This window comes from Vicugna pacos, chromosome 2 (assembly GCF_048564905.1).
Source record: "Vicugna pacos chromosome 2, VicPac4, whole genome shotgun sequence".
NCBI lineage: Eukaryota > Metazoa > Chordata > Mammalia > Artiodactyla > Camelidae > Vicugna > Vicugna pacos.
In genome coordinates this window covers 44,191,823-44,209,348 of record NC_132988.1, presented here as the reverse complement: position 1 = coordinate 44,209,348, position 17,526 = coordinate 44,191,823, and the positions used below count along the sequence as shown (strand labels likewise).

Sequence of the window (17,526 nt, the reverse complement as noted above, 5' to 3'; positions counted from 1 at the left end):
GGAGGGCTAAGGCTGGCTCTTAATATCAGAACTGATTTCCAGCAGAAATCAGTTAAATCAGGTCCTGCACTGATTTTCTGAGTTTGTTTATTGTTTAAATGGGATGTGTGCACTTGAAAAGCTCCTTAGATATAAGGCTGATTCCCAAACTAGTTAAAATATGTGGTGCTTGGTATTTCTCTTCATTTTGCTAATAAGCTTTTCCCTTGTCCTGGGAATTAAAATCCTTTCCTCTTTAGCCCAATTAAATTTGTTAAGGGAGGGCCTCTATTAAAAGGCCCTTCTTTGAGGTCTTTAAGTGGAAATGATTGGTTCTGAAAATTCTTCCCTCAGTGGCTTTTAAAACATTTCATAGACACTGAAGGCTCATTATGAAGGTTCTCTCAATATCTTCCCTCCGAAATGCTAAGGAATAATTTAGGCAACAGTTCAGACTCTAAAAATGAATATGGCTCGGTCTTTTCACAGGCTGAACACAATATTGTTGCAGCTTACTTGATTACAGCAGGTATGGATGTTTACTCCATTAATAGTCATTTTGCTTTCTAATGAGTGAAGAAAAGCAGAGGTTTTCAGCATAAGCTAGTAGAAAAAGCATGGGTTCAGAGATAATGTTTCAAGTTCTATATTGTTGGCCAAACTGGACAAGTCACTTACCTTTTTTTGAGCTGGGGTTCATGTGATGAGTAAGGATAATACTTGCTCTATTTCCCAGCTATAATGATCGAATAAGGGAATGTAGGTGAGAGGATAGATGAAAGAATTGTTAATGGTGGTTAATGTCACAAGTTATTTTGAATTTTGATAAACAGCAGTGAAGTGGGGCTGAGAAATGTTTTATATAAAATGAATAATTTTTATGATCATATATTTGGTTATTACATTGTCAAATTTTTACTGGGGAAGAGTGTGCTCCATGGCAAAAATGTATTTTTATGGCATTTCATGTTCTCACACATACTTTCTGTGGTTTTGTCCTTGGTGGTAGAATCTAGTTAAGATTGAAAGATCCTGGAAAGGAAATTAAAGTTGTAAAAAGAGAGAGCCGAGTGTATTGTCAGGACAAGGTTTGAAAATTCAGCTCATTTTCAAGTGCTGTATTGGAAAACTCCTGAGCTTTGTATTTAATCTTTTAGTATCTTTGCACCAGTGAGCCAGTTCCTTCATCTTTTTATTTTTCCATTTTCATATCTGTAAAATGAGAATAAGAATAAGCTACCTGTCACAATTGTTGTGAAAAGTAAAATAATGCACAAATATACCTAAATGATATATATAGTGGATGTTGGGTAAATATTTGTTTCTTTCCTCCCACCTACACACATTCAATGATGCATATATTGGATTAAGAAAAAGGCTGTTTGCTGAAGAAAAGGGATGGGGAAAATGAGAGTGGAAGTTCTCTGATTATCTTTTTTATGTATAGGTTGAATTGTAGTCTTAATTTTATCTTAATTTTATGCTGAGCAGACACTTCATTTTCAACTTTATGCTCAATAATGAGTTTTAGAAGCAACTCTTATATTGGGTTTATTATTATTTTTGTATTGAGTTATGAAAATTTTCAAATATGTTCAAAAGTAGAGTAAAAGTATAACAGATCCTACTGTACCCAGTTTTTTTTTAAATAATTGCTTAGTTTTCCCGTAATTCACAGTTAGAGTATTGTCTGTGCTAGAAATTACGGTTCCTCAGTTAATTTTTGTAAATTTTAATGACATGCAAACTTTTTAAAAAAATTGAAGTATAGTTGATTTACAGTGTGTTAGTTTTTGTTGTACAGCAAAGAGATTCAGTATTGTGTGTATATATATATTATATATATATATAAAATATATGTGTATATATTTTCATATTATTTTCCATTATGGTTTGTTACAGGATATTGAATACAGTTCCCTGTTCTGTACAGTAGGACCTTGTTTATTATCTATTTTATATGTAGCAGTGTGTATCTGCTAATCCCAAACTTCTAATTTATCCCTCCTCTACCCCTTTTCCCCTTTGGTAACCGTAAGTTTGTTTTCTATGTCTGTGAATCCATTTCTGTTTTGTAAATAAGTTCTTCTGCATCATATTTTAGATTGCACATATGAATGATATCATATAATACTTGTCTTTTTCTGACTTACTTAGTATGATAATCTCTAGTTCTATCCCTGTTGCTGCAAATGGTATTATTTCATTCTATTTTATGGCTGAGTAGTATTCTATTGTATGTATATACCACATCTTTATCTAGTCCTCTGTTGATGGACGTTTAGGTTTCTTCCAGTTACATGCTAACTTTTTCAGTTGAATACCTGTGTATGATAATACCAGCACTAGACAAATTCTGTTTTCTTTTGATTGTTTTTTGTTGTTGTTGCAACAAAAAGGAAAAAATAGGTACTTAAAGAGGTAATCTCCATGTCACAATTACATAGGAATATTTTGTATACAAACTTTTGATTTAGTTAATTTTTGTTAGTTTGTGGTAGAGGACCAAGAAAAGCGATCTCTTTTGATCTGGTTACAAAAAGATTTCCTGTTAAGAAAACATTCTCTCTTGTTCTTAGTCCTATAATAGTCATTGTGGTCTTACTGTAACAACAACTACTACTACGACTACGACCAAGACCACCACTGCTGCTGCTGCTACTACTAATGTTATTATTTGAATACTTGGTATATACCAAGCACTGTTCTAAATATTTACACGCATGGAATAATTCACCTTTATACTAATTCAGTTAGTGAATTAGTTTTGTTTTCCCTGTTTATACAGATGAAGAGCTTAAATAAGTTGCCCAACATGCACATCTACTAAGTAGCTACACCAGGATTTGAACTTAGATATTTTGGTTCTGGAGCCCTCACATATATCCACAAGTGTCAATTTTATCAATACCATGAGTATGTATTTGTGTTTTTAGTAGATGAACTGAAGGGAGCACATCTAACCTCTTCATGTTTTTATTTAAACATTTATTGTACTTTTGGCCCCTTAGCCCCCTGCCCCCATATAACAAAGCTCACTTAAATCTCCAAATCAAAACCAAAACTATGAGATAAAGAGTTTAGTCAAAGCATTCATTTCATTTATTACTTTTACGGAGAGCCTTTTTAGATTTTTCATTTTAAATTTAATTTTTAATTTAATATTTCTCTTAGATTTTAGCTCTTACAAACTTCTACCATCCAAACTCTGTTTCTTTAGTTAAGGCCAGGGTCCAAGAGGGCATGGTGAGTTAAGGATCTGAAATAGATTTATTGTGGATGAATTGTAGAATGAAGGGTAAGAGAGATTAGGCTGGGAGGATAACTCCATACCAGATAATAAACAACCTAAGCTGTAAAGGCAATAGGGGTCACTGAATGACATGATCCAATTTGCATTTTAGAAATGTGCTGTAGTCGTAGCTAGGAGACCATGTAGGAGGCTACTGTGTGATTAAGAAGGCTCCTGAGGAGGAAACAGTGACAATGGAGACAGAAAGAAGTAGACACGTTGAAGAGCTAGACGTTAGAATTGATGGCTGGATGTGGAGACTAGGGAAGAAGTGAAGGAGCATCAAAGGTGACAACTAGGTTTCTTTCCTGGGTTGCTGGTTAGATGGTAAAGCTATTCACCGAGATGGGAAAACACTTGGGGAAGAACAGATTTGGGGCAGAAGAGAAAATCTCTGAGTTCATTTGGAGAGAAGTTACATAGAAAGCTGGACACATGGGTTTAAATTTCATGAGATTGATCTGGAAAGTATCAGAATATAACTTTGGATATGTATGAAGTCACTCAGTGTATGTTGAATGTGAAAAGAAGGAGGTCTAGGGCAGAAGCTTGTCTAGGGCAATGCATGTATTTAATAAGGTAGAGATGAAGAAAAAAGGCCAGAAAGTAGATTAATGAAGGATCTGCCAAAGAGATTGGAGGAAATCCACAGAAGCCAAGGGGGAATTAACTGAATTTAGACCTAACTATAAATGATCTCTGGTTTACTCATTAGGAAACACCTACAGCTAGAAAATAAAGCAGAGTGCTTGAGACAGTTGCAGAGCAAATAGAGAAAAGGGCTAAATTGTTTATCTTGTTCCCCTTATTATATCTAAGACCTCCCCAAAGTACAGTTACTTTATTCTGGTTGCATCCTTGGTAGGCAACAATTTACTGCACTGTGTTTTTACTTGAATTTTTAAAATCATCAAATTTATAGCTAGCCCAGAAAGATTCTTTAATTCATTAAGCTTTTTGGAGCTACAATATTAGATGCAAAAAATTGAGCCAAAGAATCATCAAATTTGCTGTCATTGTGCCAGATTATGCTTGTAAGAATAATAGATACTAAGCAACATGAATTTTAGTTGTTGTCTGTTTATTAAATAAATTTATTATATGTCACATACTCAACATGGAAGTTATTAGAAGCCTGAAAGCTACATGAGAAGACTAGGAATATGTAAGAGTTAAGTAATATAGCATCATGTAAGATAAAGTGTATAAAAACAAGTACTTTGAGGATTTAGAGAAGAGAGATCACTGTGGTAGGACAAGCCTTTGGGGTAGAATTGGGCTTGAACAGAATTTTGAAGATGGGTAGCATTTGGATAAGTAGAAGAAAGGAGTAGGGTGTTCTAAGCAGGAGAAAATAGAAGTTGAAATTTACCACAAACCTGGTGTATTTGATAAATCACTAGAGTGGAGGGCTTGTTTGACAAGTGTGGAAATTTGCTTAGGGTGAAAACAGATTGGAATATCAAGCTGGGACATGTGGACTTTTATCCCCCAGACATTGGGGAGTATTGGAGGTTTTGAGGGAAAGAGCTTTGGTTAATTTTATGTTGCAGCGAGCATATTCTGCCAGCAGCACAGGAGGAAAGAACAGAAATCTGGAAGATTAGGTTAATAAGATGCTAAACCGAAGTTTTGACCAAAGTGCCAAGATATAGAATAGAAGTTCTTCCTTAGCTGACACCTTTGTGTGTCAGTGCTTGGAAACCTTCCCTCTCTCCGGCAATAGTTGGGGGCTGCTCCACCAGAGTTCTCTTCATGCTGGTGAACACAACTCTGTTCCTTTTGTTGCTTACCGCTCCTTTAGCCCATAGGAATCTGGTAATGACTCTAGCCTCTCTCAGCTCAAATCTATTCATCCCCCATCCCCAGCATTAGGACCTAGTATGGCCCACATCTGGTTTATGGGAAGCATATGCATCCTTTTTTGTATATAGGGGTTAATTAGTCAGGCACATCCAGTCCACTCAGCAATTTCTTTTTGTAAATTAATACACTGGCATTCAGATTAAGAAGTTCAGTCATCAGTCTACTTGAATCCAGCCACTTCTAGGGCACAGACAACATTCAGTTTCTGGACCCGCAGGGCTAAGAATCAGATCCCAGGTTGTGAAGACTTGACTAGGGTGATATCACCTGTGAGGCTTCTCAGTGGACTTGAAAGCCAGCTTTGACTTCCTCTCTGGACCAAACCTTGCAGTGTGCATTCTTCTATAGAGGAGTGTGTGTATGTGTGTGTGTGAGATGAAGAATTCAGATTTGAACATGTTGAGTTTCAAGTTTAGAACATCGTATGATCTTACATATCATAGATGCTCAATAAACGTTTAATGGTAATAAGTTGTATGAAAAGGGATGTGGGATAGGAGCATGGATCAGGGCTAGAAAGTGACAGAGAGCTGTTAGGACAACTGAGACTTGAAAAACTATAGAGAAAGAAGAGCCTCAGGCATCAGGAAGGAGGAGGAGGGAATTAAGCTGCCAAAGGCGATTGTATGATCATACATACATCCTAAAAATGTCTAAAAATCAGCAGTGGTAGTATTATGAAATGCAGAGGAGGAATTTCAAGGACAGAGTGATCTGCAACTGGCAGATTCTTTGTGTTTTAATTTTTATATTTCTATTTCACAAAAGAACTGTGAAGATATTACAACTAGTTTTACAAACAGCTGGAGCTCTTCAAATAAGTAAACCAAAATGGATTTGCTGTGTTTTTGAAGGAGCTTAAATATTTGTGAAAAAATACTTTTACAAGTTCAAATTAACAAAGTGTGTGATTTTTGTTTGTTTGTTTGTATTCTCAGGTGTGATAAGTATTCTCAGCAACATAATAGTTTTGGGCATCTTCGTTAAGTACAAGGAGCTTCGGACACCCACAAATGCAATTATCATTAACCTGGCTGTTACTGATATAGGGGTCAGTAGCATTGGCTATCCCATGTCTGCTGCTTCAGATCTGTATGGAAGTTGGAAATTTGGATATGCAGGATGTCAGGTATTGGGGATCTTAAGAATCAAAGCAAAATAAAGTAGATTAAAAAGATGTAATTTGTGTCTTCAAAAAATTCCAAGAGTTTCAATCAAATAAGATCACGTAGGATAACAGATACGGTGTCCTCTGAAAATTTCCGGGGTGACTCGGAAATACATTCTTTAACAAGAGAAATGAAATCACTAGCCATAATAGTTTCAAAATTTCCCCAATCCAAAGGAAAAAGACTAAACTAACAAAAAATTAGCACTCACCTAGAGAAGAAAAGTGAACATATGCATATTCAAATAAAAACTTGTGTGTTGCAAATTCAAAAAGAAATAACGCTGCTTTCATTTGAAATAATATTTAATGACTATATCATAATGTATAAGTAATGTAGTTAAACTACGAATTGCTGACTTTTTCCTATGGAAGTTTCTCCATGAGAATTCCTATTAAATATATCCATGAGTTTTACTGACAAGAAAATAAATTAATGTTAAGTTGCATTAATGACTTGGCCTTTTTTTTTTTAACAGCTTGCCATTTTAAGCTATATATAGAGGGTAAGATGAGAGAACGAGAAAATAATGAATGCCCATGTGTGCACCAACCAGTTTTGTCAAATCTAACGTTTTGCAATATGTGCTTCAGATTGCTTTTTTTTTAATAGTATAAAATTTTACAGATACTGTTGAAGTCTGTTGCATACCATCCACAATCTTACTCCTTTCTCTCTCATGAATGTTTTTCCATCTTACTACATATTATATGTTCATAAACTTGACACTGTCTGAATGTTTTGAATTTTGTATAAATAATATCATATTGTTTGCATTATGCTATTTTCTTCTATTATCCAATCTTATGTTTTGAAGTATATGCATGTTGATGCATATAGCTGTAAGTCACTCATTTTAACTGCTACACGATATTCCATTTTATGAACATATACATGTATTTATTCATTTTCCTAATATTGATCATTGTTCCCATTTTTTAAATCACAAATAAGGTTTCAATAAATGTTCTTATGTATGTCTCTTTCTGCAATATGTGAGAGTTTCCTTAGGTACATTACTAGGAGAGGGATGGTTTGGTTTGTAGATAATGTTCATCTTGACCTTTATCAAATATGACCAAATTGCTCTCCAAAATAATTATGCCAATTATGAGAACCTGTGTTACTCTACATTATCGCCAGTGCTTGGGATTGTCAGACTTTTAAATCTGTAGTAAAATAGTATCTTATAATTTGCATGTTTTGAATATTTAATGTGGTTGTACATCTTATATCATAAACACTCAGATTTCCTCTTGTATGAATAGCCTGTTTTTCTGTTTGTCTTTTCCCCCTGTTGAATTGTCTATCTTGTGAAACCTAGTCTTTTGTTGGATATGTACTGCACCTAATTTATGGCTTGTTTTTGCACTCTTATAGAGTATGTATAGAAGTTTTACTTTAAGTCTTGATATTTTCTAAGAAGTTTGATTAGTGAAGTCCCAAAATATTTTTTATAAATCCCTTTATTGAACAACTTAACATTTAACAATAGATGTTGTATTTTTAAATCAGTAAAAAAAAAATTCAGTGTATTTTAAATATATTCTAGCAATGGGATGTAAATTTCTTTTGGGAGGGTGTGCAGAATGGTGGATTCTTTCCAATTTTGATTTTCAGATTTATGCTGGCTTGAATATCTTTTTTGGAATGGCAAGTATTGGATTGCTCACTGTTGTGGCCATGGATCGATACCTGACCATTTGCCGTCCTGATGCAGGTACAGCACTTCTGTTAGCTTTCCCTTAGTTTTCTTAGTGAACCCATTTCTTGTCCAGGTACCACTCAACACACATTCACTTTAAATGTAAATGTGATGGCTTACAGCCATGGTCAGTCTCTGATAATCCTTGATTAGAAGTTTCAATGATTCCTATTAAACCTAGAATAAAATTTAAATTTTATGACACAGCCTCCAAGGCCCCACATGACCGGGCCCCTGGCTGCCTTTCCAGCATGGTCTAGGATCCTCTCACTTTGGGGTGTTTGTAGATGCTATTTCCCTAGGCCTGGAAAGTTCTTCTCCTGGCCAGTCCTCTGGCTGATCTTTTTTATAAATTCAGGTTTCAGCTTAAAGGTCTTTTTTTTTTTTTTTCCAGAATGTGAGTTCATGTAGATAGGCTTTGTGTGAATTAGAGTGCTCTGCAAAGAATCTACTTGATAACAACTTTGAATCATCAGTTAAAACAAAATGAAGATATGAATCTCATCATTGGGAAATGACTCTAAAATTCCATGTTTGTTTATAGGAAGAAGAATGACCACAAACACTTACATCAGCATGATTCTGGGGGCCTGGATCAATGGCCTCTTTTGGGCTTCAGTGCCTATCATTGGGTGGGCTGGTTACGCCCCAGATCCTACTGGGGCCACCTGCACCATAAACTGGCGGCAAAATGATGTGTAAGAGACATGTTTACACTTTTTAATCAAATGTTTCTAATGTAGACATTTCTCACCATTTCAAATTAAAACTCAGATCAATTGTTTCTTATGCAGAATGTGGCAAATGGCTTCCTTGGTACAGACGATGTGATTCTAGCCAAAGATGAGTTGAGAAAAGTAAATTACGCTTGTTGGCAAGGAAAGGTCATCCAGCTCCCCTTGTCCCCCTGCTCTGTTCCTTCCTCTCTCCCTTCTTGCAGAGAAGGGGGTGCAGAGCATCCTTCTGATGTCTGCACCTTAGAGGTAGAACCTGAGGGGTAAAAAGAGTGTTAGTGGAGCTAGACAGTGTGCAGAAAGCCCAGATCACTAGATGATCTGGTGATAAAGCATCTTCCGAGAATTATGCAACAAAAGCACTGTCACTGCAAAGATTTGCTTGCTTATTAGTGATGCTCTTCCGTGTTTACCAGGGAAAGGGGAATAATTTAGTTCATTAAAGGAAATGAAAGATGACTCAGAGAAACAAATACAAAAATTTCTAACTCTCGCACTAAATCTAAATCTTAAATTTTTTCTGTGCAGAGTCGAAAAATAAGCATTTTAGGCTTTACAGGCAAGACTATCTCCATTGCAGCTCTTCACCTCTGCCTGTGAAAGCAGCCATAGGCAGTATGTAAATGAATGTGGTTCCAATAAACTTTTCTTTACAAAGAGAGGCCACAGGCTGGATTTGGCCCACAGGCTAGAGTTTGCCAACCCCTAGTCCAAATGAACTAAAAGTCAAATGTACTTTCTAAGCTATTTAATAATATAATGACTGCTGGGCAGTGCCAGTATAATTTCTGATAATTATTCTGTTTCCCTTCCTCTATTTATTTAGTATATTGAACGAGTAGTGATTTAATTATTTCCTTTTTAAATTTTCAGATCTTTTGTTTCTTACACCATGATGGTGGTTGCAATCAATTTTATTGTGCCCTTGATAGTGATGTTTTACTGCTATTACCATGTCACTCGATCCATTAAATGTCGTGCAACTAGTAACTGCACTGAGTACCTCAACAGAGATTGGTCAGATCAGGTAGACGTAACAAAGGTAAGACATTCAAATCCTTAAAAAATATTTGCGCTCAAGCTTTTCCACGAACGTGGTTCCTCGACCCCTGTAGTCACCTTCCCAACCCTCGATTCTTACTCTCTGGCCCTTTTGTCTGGTGTTTGCCATCATGTTTCATAATCATGTGCTTATCTGATGTTTTGGGGTTTTTTTTCCTGTTATTTCTTGATTTCCGGAGATAGACAAAGGGAATTTCTCTTATACCACCAACCTTTCTTCTCATCTTGTCAGTGAAATGTTAGTGTTTGATTAGATGAAGAGTCTTTACATTATTGTGATTATCTAGATTTTATTTATTACAGATCTCTGTAGGGCTCTATGATTTATATTTCTTTTTATATATAACTTTTCTCCCCTTGGAGTTAATCATTCATTCCTTTTCTCTTTCTTTCTCTTCTTCCCTCCCTCTCTCTCCCCTCCTCTGAGCTTTGTTTGCTGGCTGTTCTGTGTACCTGTCACTAATTCACGTCTAAACTCTCCACCAGTCTCCTCTTAGTATTTTCAAATGCATCAGGGACTAGACTGACTTTATCCTTTCCTTGGAGCTAGCCTCCTGAGACCCCCAGATCTCTTGCTCTCATTGGCTGTTCTTTAAGAGAACTACCCAGGAATCCTCACATCTCCTTTACCACCAGCTGGGACTGTCTCCTTGGTCAGATCGCCTGTTTTCTGGATTGCATGGCTTCCTTTTTCTTGGTTTACTCCCTCATATTTGGTAGAATACATTCTGGAGTAGAGTCCTGAGAAAATTGTAGGAAAATAAAGTTTTTAAGATTTCACACCCCTGAAAATGTCTTAATTCTATCGTATTTGACTGATTGTTTGCTTGGTGTGGAATTCTAAGTATAAAAATGATGTTCAAAGAATTTTGAAGGCATTACTCTATCATCTCCTGGCTTCTGGTGTCACTGTTGAAAAGGCTGATAGCATGATGGTCATCTGCATTCCCTCTAGAAGCTTGTGATTTTTCTCTGTGTCTCTAGTTTTCTGAAATTTCATGCTGATGTGTTTTGGTGTTGCTCTTTATTCACCCATGTGCTGGGTACTGGGTGAGTGCTTTCCACATAGACACTCAGATCTTCCCTTCTGGGAGCTTCCTTGTATTATTTCTCTGGTGAGTTTCACCTCCTATTTTGTCTTTTTCTGTTCTCTTTTCCTGGAACTCCTTTTATTTGGGTATTTAATCTCCTGGATTTATCTTCTAATTTTCTTAAATATTCTCTCCTACATTATCTCTGTTTCTGGTTTTGTTTGTTTTTGTTTCTGTTTTCTGAGAGATTTCCTCAACCATGTCCATGTCTGGGATTGAGAAGACTGGGGCTCAAGCCTGGGGTGCAAAATTTAAGCAGGCACCAAAAAACTAAAGAAAAATAGTAGTTAATGCAGTATTTTTTAAAAAAATCAAAATTTATGTAAAAGATCTATATTGAACAAAATGTAAAATATTACATAACGATAGGCTATGACTCTGCACTCGCACAATTGGCCTCATTTACCTCACCCTAAAGCCTGGCTGACCATACATTTCAACCTTCCTGTTGCATTTTAAAAATTCTGCTTTCACTTTTATAGGTGAGATAAAAAGCATTATTTTATTTAAAATTTTTTTTCTTTTTAAATTGAAAGATAGTTGATTTACAGTTTCAGGTGTACAGCAAAGTTATTCAGTTATACATATGTATATAAATTATTCTTTTTCAGATACTTTTCCATCATAGGTTATTACAAGATATTGAATATAGTTTCCTGTGCTATACAGTAGGACCTTGTTGGTTATCTATGTTATATATGTTAATCCCAAACTCCTAATTTATCCTTCCGCACCCTTTCCCCTTTGGTAACCATAAGTTTATTTTCTATGTCTATGAGACTATTTCAGTTTTGTAAGTAAGTTAATTTGTATACTTTTTAAAATGATTCCACATATAAGTGATATTATATGATATTTGTATTTCTCTGTCTGACTTAATTCGCTTAGTATGATAATCTCTAGGTCCATCCATGTTGCTGCAAATGGCATTATTTCATTCCCTTTTATGGCTGAGTAATATTCCATTGTGTATATATACCACATCTTCTTTATCCATTCATCCATTGATGGACATTTAGGTTGTTTGCATGTCTTGGCTATTATAAATTGTGCTACTGTGAACATTGGGGTGCATGTATCTTCAAATTAGAGCATTATTTTATATACTATACTTCTTTTTGATAGCCTCCTCTTGTTTAATGCATGTGTGTCATCTCTCATTTCTGTGATGATATTGTATATATATTTATTTTCCTTCTGTTCATCACAAATTTTTTGTTTCCCCTGAGTTCCTGAACCTTTTGGTCTCTACATGTCAGTTTGTATGTTTCCTCATTATCTGGTCATTAATGACTGTCCCTGCATATTTAAGATTGATGCACTAAAAAGCTGATTGTAAGTTCTGGATGTGCTCTTTTGCTGGGATATGTCTTGTGAGTGGGGGGATTTCTGATGATCTGTATCTGGGTATTTTCTTCTGGGCTGGTCAGTTTACAAGGAGAAGATTGACCTTCCTGGGTGGGAGGTACAAGTATATCCACCCACATTCTCATGGTTCAGTGCCAGGAAGGGGCAGCATGCAGCACCCCTCTTTTCAGAACAGCACTCCAGCTCTCAGCCCAGCCCAGCCCATGAGCTTCCTTGCTTTGCCCTCTTACTGACCCTCTGGGGTTCTTCAGGGGAGAAGGGGCAGTTCCTTGGCTGAATAGGGAGGGGATTCAGAAGTCTAATTGCTGCTTTTTGCAGATTTCAATGAATTTTTATGTTTTAGATTCCATATGTAGCCCCGCATTCAGAGCTGTCGACTCCAATTCCTGAGACTTCTGTAGTTCTGAGGAATGATTAGCTTGTCTCTGATTTTCCCTCATTCCTGGGAAATTTTTTTTAAATTTGTTTTTAAATCATTCATGTCTGATAAGGAATGTGCCACTTGTCCAATGGTTATTTGGTTTAATTCTTAGAAAGCTTTTGTCTAATCTGTGATTCTCAGATTTTATGGATTTGTGTCTTTTTATACCTTTTCTATCATTTTAGTCGGCAGTCAGAAGGCAACAATGTAAAATTACAATTTTTCATTTAAACAAAATGCAAAGGGAGCTCATTTACAAAACTATCTGCACTGTATGTATTATACATCATTTATTATATATTGAGCTCAAATGGCTTGTATTAGAATTCACTGAACTCAGTATAGGACTTTTTTTCCCCAGATTGATTTTAGAAAGTTATTTTTTAGATTAGCAGATGACAGTGAGAAAAAAAGCACAATACCACTAGTCTGCAATTACTGGAAGTGGGCTAGGAGTAGGTTCATCTGCCTCTCATCAAAGCTAGCTTTTGCATTCTGCCCTAGCTCACCAAAAGAAAGAGGGCATTCTTTACATTTGTGTAACATTCTACCCATTTCACAAGTCCTTGTTATCATAGATGACTTTGGGCACGTAAGCAAAGTGCAATGAGGGGAAAAAGTCAGTATTTCCTTTATGTCTTCAATGACATACACGTAAGTTCCAATCTAGATAATTTTTCACACAGCTTTAGATATAGTAGCTATTTTGATATTTTAGGTATTGGGCTTGGCGAATATTGATTTCTTTTACAGATGTCTGTGATAATGATACTCATGTTTCTGCTGGCGTGGTCCCCTTATTCCATCGTGTGCTTATGGGCTTCCTTTGGTGACCCAAAGAAGATTCCTCCCTCCATGGCCATCATAGCTCCACTGTTTGCAAAATCTTCTACCTTCTACAATCCCTGTATTTATGTGATTGCTAATAAAAAGTAAGTCAGGTCTAAAATGCTTCTCAATTTAAAAAATATATATATATTATATATACAGAAAGAATGTTAAAAAGGCAACAGATAATGTTCTAAAAGTTTTAGGGAGGTAAATAACAGAAACTCACTTCAAACTAATGTAGAAGTTATTTGGTTCATGAAACTAAAGCAGCATTTAGGATCTTAAATGTCTAGGGCTCCAGTTCTGTGACAGGCTCTTCCCACGTGGAGGCAAGATGATCACGGGTAACTTACGACCCAAGTTCTGCCAGCTAAGCATCCCCAGATGCTTTCATCTCAGGGGGCTCTCTGGCAGAAAAGACCCTGGAAGGTTGTTGGTGAGCTCGGCTTGGTTCATATGTGTACCCCATTTGAAACACGTGGAGTTGGTTTTACAAAGAAGAGTGGTTCCATTACTGGAAAATGGACAAGGCGAGGCAATGTGGGACTCCCTAAGTTGGTAGCATAGCTGTATATTTACTAGAAGGAAGACATATCATTCAAATCCAAGAGAGAAATGCAGTGCTAACATAAAGGGCTTCAGGAGTATGTAGTCATTCAGAATATTCGAGATTCTTCCCCTTCCACCTTTGTGGAGACTCTCAGCAAGAATTTCTTTCCTGCCTTCTCAGTGAAGCTTAGACTACTTCATTTCCTGTTGCTTTTTAAAGATGGAATGAACCAATCTACTGTGCTTAAATATTTGACCAGAAAAGTCTCAGTAGAGGTGAAGTAATTTGATCTGGGAATGCCATGCTGCTTCTATTAAACTTGTGTATTTATGCACATGTTTGGGAAAGCAGCTTTAGCTACAGGTACATGCAGAAACATAAAAACTTTTAATTGCAAACAGACCACATAAGAAGAATAAAGAACACATTTAAAATTCAGAGTCTATTGGTAATTCTTTTGGAAAGGTCAGTTATTCTCAAGCCTTAATTTAAACTAGGCTTTTGCTCAGAACAAATGCTTGAAATACATGTCCTTAGTTCAAATAAATAACTCCTTGCAATTGACATTAGAAGCACCATCCTAAACAGACATAATTATTGATGTTTATTGAATGTCTTCAACGTTTAGGGGGAGGGTATAGGTCAGTGGTAGAGCACATGCTTAGCATGCACAAGGTCCTAGGTTCAATCCCCAGTCCCTCCATTAAGATAAATAGGTAACTAAACCTAATTACCTCCTCCCACCAAAAGATTTCAAAAAATAAATAAAATAAAATATTTTTTAAAATGTCTTCAATGTTTATAATCAGTGGTGCAAAATTGGTCTTTAACTGTACCATATACTTCACACGTTTATAAAAGGTCTCAACAGGAGATGTTCAAGTTGGAGGCAGAAATTTATTTGGAGATGCCAATTGGCAGTAGTGGCACCTTAGCCATATTTGAAACTTCTTCAAAAGTTCCAAGTCAATATGGGATAATGCCAGATATTCCCTTTTTTATTGTAGGTTTCGGAGGGCAATGCTTGCCATGTTCAAATGTCAGACTCACCAAGCAATGCCCATGACAAGTATTTTACCAATGGATGTACCTCAAAACCCGTTGACTTCTGGAAGACTCTGAAATAAGAGGAAAGCACACATTATCAAAACATTTTCTTTCCTTTTTTTTTTTTTGCAATGGTTTAATTTCATTTTAAATATAAGCCCATTTTTATCAAATGCAGACATAGAGTATTGTCCTAATAGACTAAAACTTCCTCAAATGTAGTTTATAGTTATTCTGTTTGTGCATTGGCAATTATCAACATACTATTTAACAAAAATAATTGAATGAATATTAAGCACTATTACTTTTGAATCACATGTCAGTCAATGCACATACATATTTTATATAGCAGTATAATCTGCATACTATTATATACTCTGCATTTTAGTTACCATTTTTATGTATATGTATTTCCACATATTTGGCACTAGAATTAAGTTTAATCAGAGTGGGAGTTTTTATATGTTTGTTCTTTTTTTCCCTTTTTTTTATTTTATTAATGAAAAATTAATCAATAATCTATGTAAGAAATAGATGGAAAATTTTGTTCAAGCCAACCTGAAGATTACAACCCAGGAGACAGTCTTTCAGAAAGCTCTGGGGACTGTTCCGGAGAGGAAAGCAGGGAGGCTACTACTGATGTGCAATCCAGCACACATCTTGGTTGAAGGCTACACGAGGAACAGTTATCTTAGTTAATGCTTTTAGTGCTTTTCTAAGTATGGAAACATGCAAGAAACTGGGTTCATAAAATTTTCTCCTGAAAATACTTGTCTGAGGGCCAGTTCTGCCTGTTTTCCCAGAACACAAAGTGTCTCATTCTGATCTTCACCCTGGATTCTTTTCGGGGTGTGTTGTAGGTCAGTGACAGCAGTGGGTAATGACTTGATTCTTGTTAGAATACGATAATGGGCAACTTTCTTTATTTTATAATCCCCTCTCTTTTGATTATAATTTTGACCAAAGTTTGAGAGGCATTTCGTGACCAATTTGTCCCAGGGTGCTAAGAATGCTTACTCCCAGGTCGGGCGACAATTTGGTTGATAGGCTCCTTTGTGAGCTATTACTGGACTAGGCTCTGTTAATGGTAACCAAAACCAAACGGTCCGCTTGTCTTACTGGTCTGCTATGGTCCAGGGACTGGTTCCTGCTTGTTGCTTCTTCCCATGTCTAAAGTTACACTATTGCAATCTTGCTCTTATAGAACTATGTATTTGGTCAATTGTTTCAAGTTTTCTAGTTATCATTATTTTTAATCAGAGGCTCAGTCACACATGTGGTAGCTTTGTATCCCTAGGACTTAGTTCAGTGCTTTGCACAAAGTATTTGCTCAGTAAGTATTTGATGAACAAATGAATTATGCAGAACCTGAAAATCCACAGGATTTTATTTTGAGAAAATTGTTTTGATTCTGTTGTTTCTATATGCATCCTATTCGTTTTAAGTAGTATTTCCCATAATATTTTTCTCTTTATAGAATTAATTTTCTTTAGAAAAAAGTTTTTGGTTTAAAGATGATGAATAGAACTACCCCCAAAGAAGATTAAATGCCTTATATATTTATAAACTTAATCCTTGACTGTTCCTGTGGATGCTCTATGCTATGTGTATGGAGGTAGTTTTTAAAATATTTAATTTAATTTTTATTTTCAGATAGAGCCTGACATGAGAGTTGAGCTTTGGGTTTGATTGCCTGTAACTTGGGCAGCTAGCTTGAAATAAAATACATTCTTGAACAGAGATAATGGCCTTCATTAAAAAATAGATGTATTGGGATGAACCTGCACTGCACAGAGATGACCTGGGAGAAATGCAGGATGCACTCTCACTAGAGTCTTAGTGCTGCCAATTCAGTGGTGGATTGAGGCATCTTGCCTAAAAACATCTAGGTATTAGACTTTGCTTAGTTTGCTGTTGGGGCTAGCCAGTATGTGGCAATATAAATTACTCTAAATCAATTTTGTCATGTGTTTCTATCTTTAAAGCTAAATTTCATAAAACTGAATATTATGAATGACAGTAAAAAGCAAAAAGTAAAATTTATCATGTTATAACATGCAAATAATCTACAGCATTTTCTAACGTCTGCTAAGACATTGAATTATTTTGAACATTATGTGTATCTTCAAGGTATCGTAGCAATTACATCCATAGGAAAGAGATATAATAGGCATTTCTTTGAAAATCTAGGTATGGGCAACTATGGTAATTTTCCTGACACGTGTTTGATGTTCATTTCCCTTAAAATATGTTACTTCTGAACTCACCGCGAAACCAGATTCAAAGGCTAGGTCGATTGATCCGCTGCAAGATACACTTGAAGGTTAAGTAACTACAGATCTCAGCTAATCCTGTGTAATCTGCTGTTGCTAAATGGCCGTTTGTGTTCCTGGCACACCAGTTTCTGAATG

The 17,526-nt window shown here is 35.9% G+C and overlaps 1 protein-coding gene across 1 annotated transcript; it reads left to right on the top strand.

Moving 5' to 3' along the window:
• The first annotated feature begins 253 nt into the window (after window positions 1-253).
• RRH (retinal pigment epithelium-derived rhodopsin homolog) lies at window positions 254-15,208 on the top strand. The gene is made up of 7 exons (XM_006212047.4): window positions 254-508; window positions 6,076-6,266; window positions 7,927-8,026; window positions 8,556-8,709; window positions 9,619-9,787; window positions 13,441-13,619; window positions 15,076-15,208. The coding sequence occupies exons 1-7, from the start codon at window positions 403-405 to the stop codon at window positions 15,188-15,190; spliced, it is 1,014 nt and encodes a 337-aa protein (XP_006212109.1). The 5' UTR covers window positions 254-402; the 3' UTR covers window positions 15,191-15,208.
• Window positions 15,209-17,526: the final 2,318 nt, after the last annotated feature.

What these genes read in the sequence shown, in the direction of transcription:
- RRH (XM_006212047.4), top strand. Translation starts at nt 403, where the DNA reads ATGCTAAGGAATAATTTAGGCAACAGTTCAGACTCTAAAAATGAATAT. An exon ending in TTGGATATGCAGGATGTCAG is followed by an intron (nt 6,267 to 7,926) that starts GTATTGGGGATC and finishes TTTGATTTTCAG; the next exon opens with ATTTATGCTGGCTTGAATAT. An exon ending in AACTGGCGGCAAAATGATGT is followed by an intron (nt 8,710 to 9,618) that starts GTAAGAGACATG and finishes TTAAATTTTCAG; the next exon opens with ATCTTTTGTTTCTTACACCA.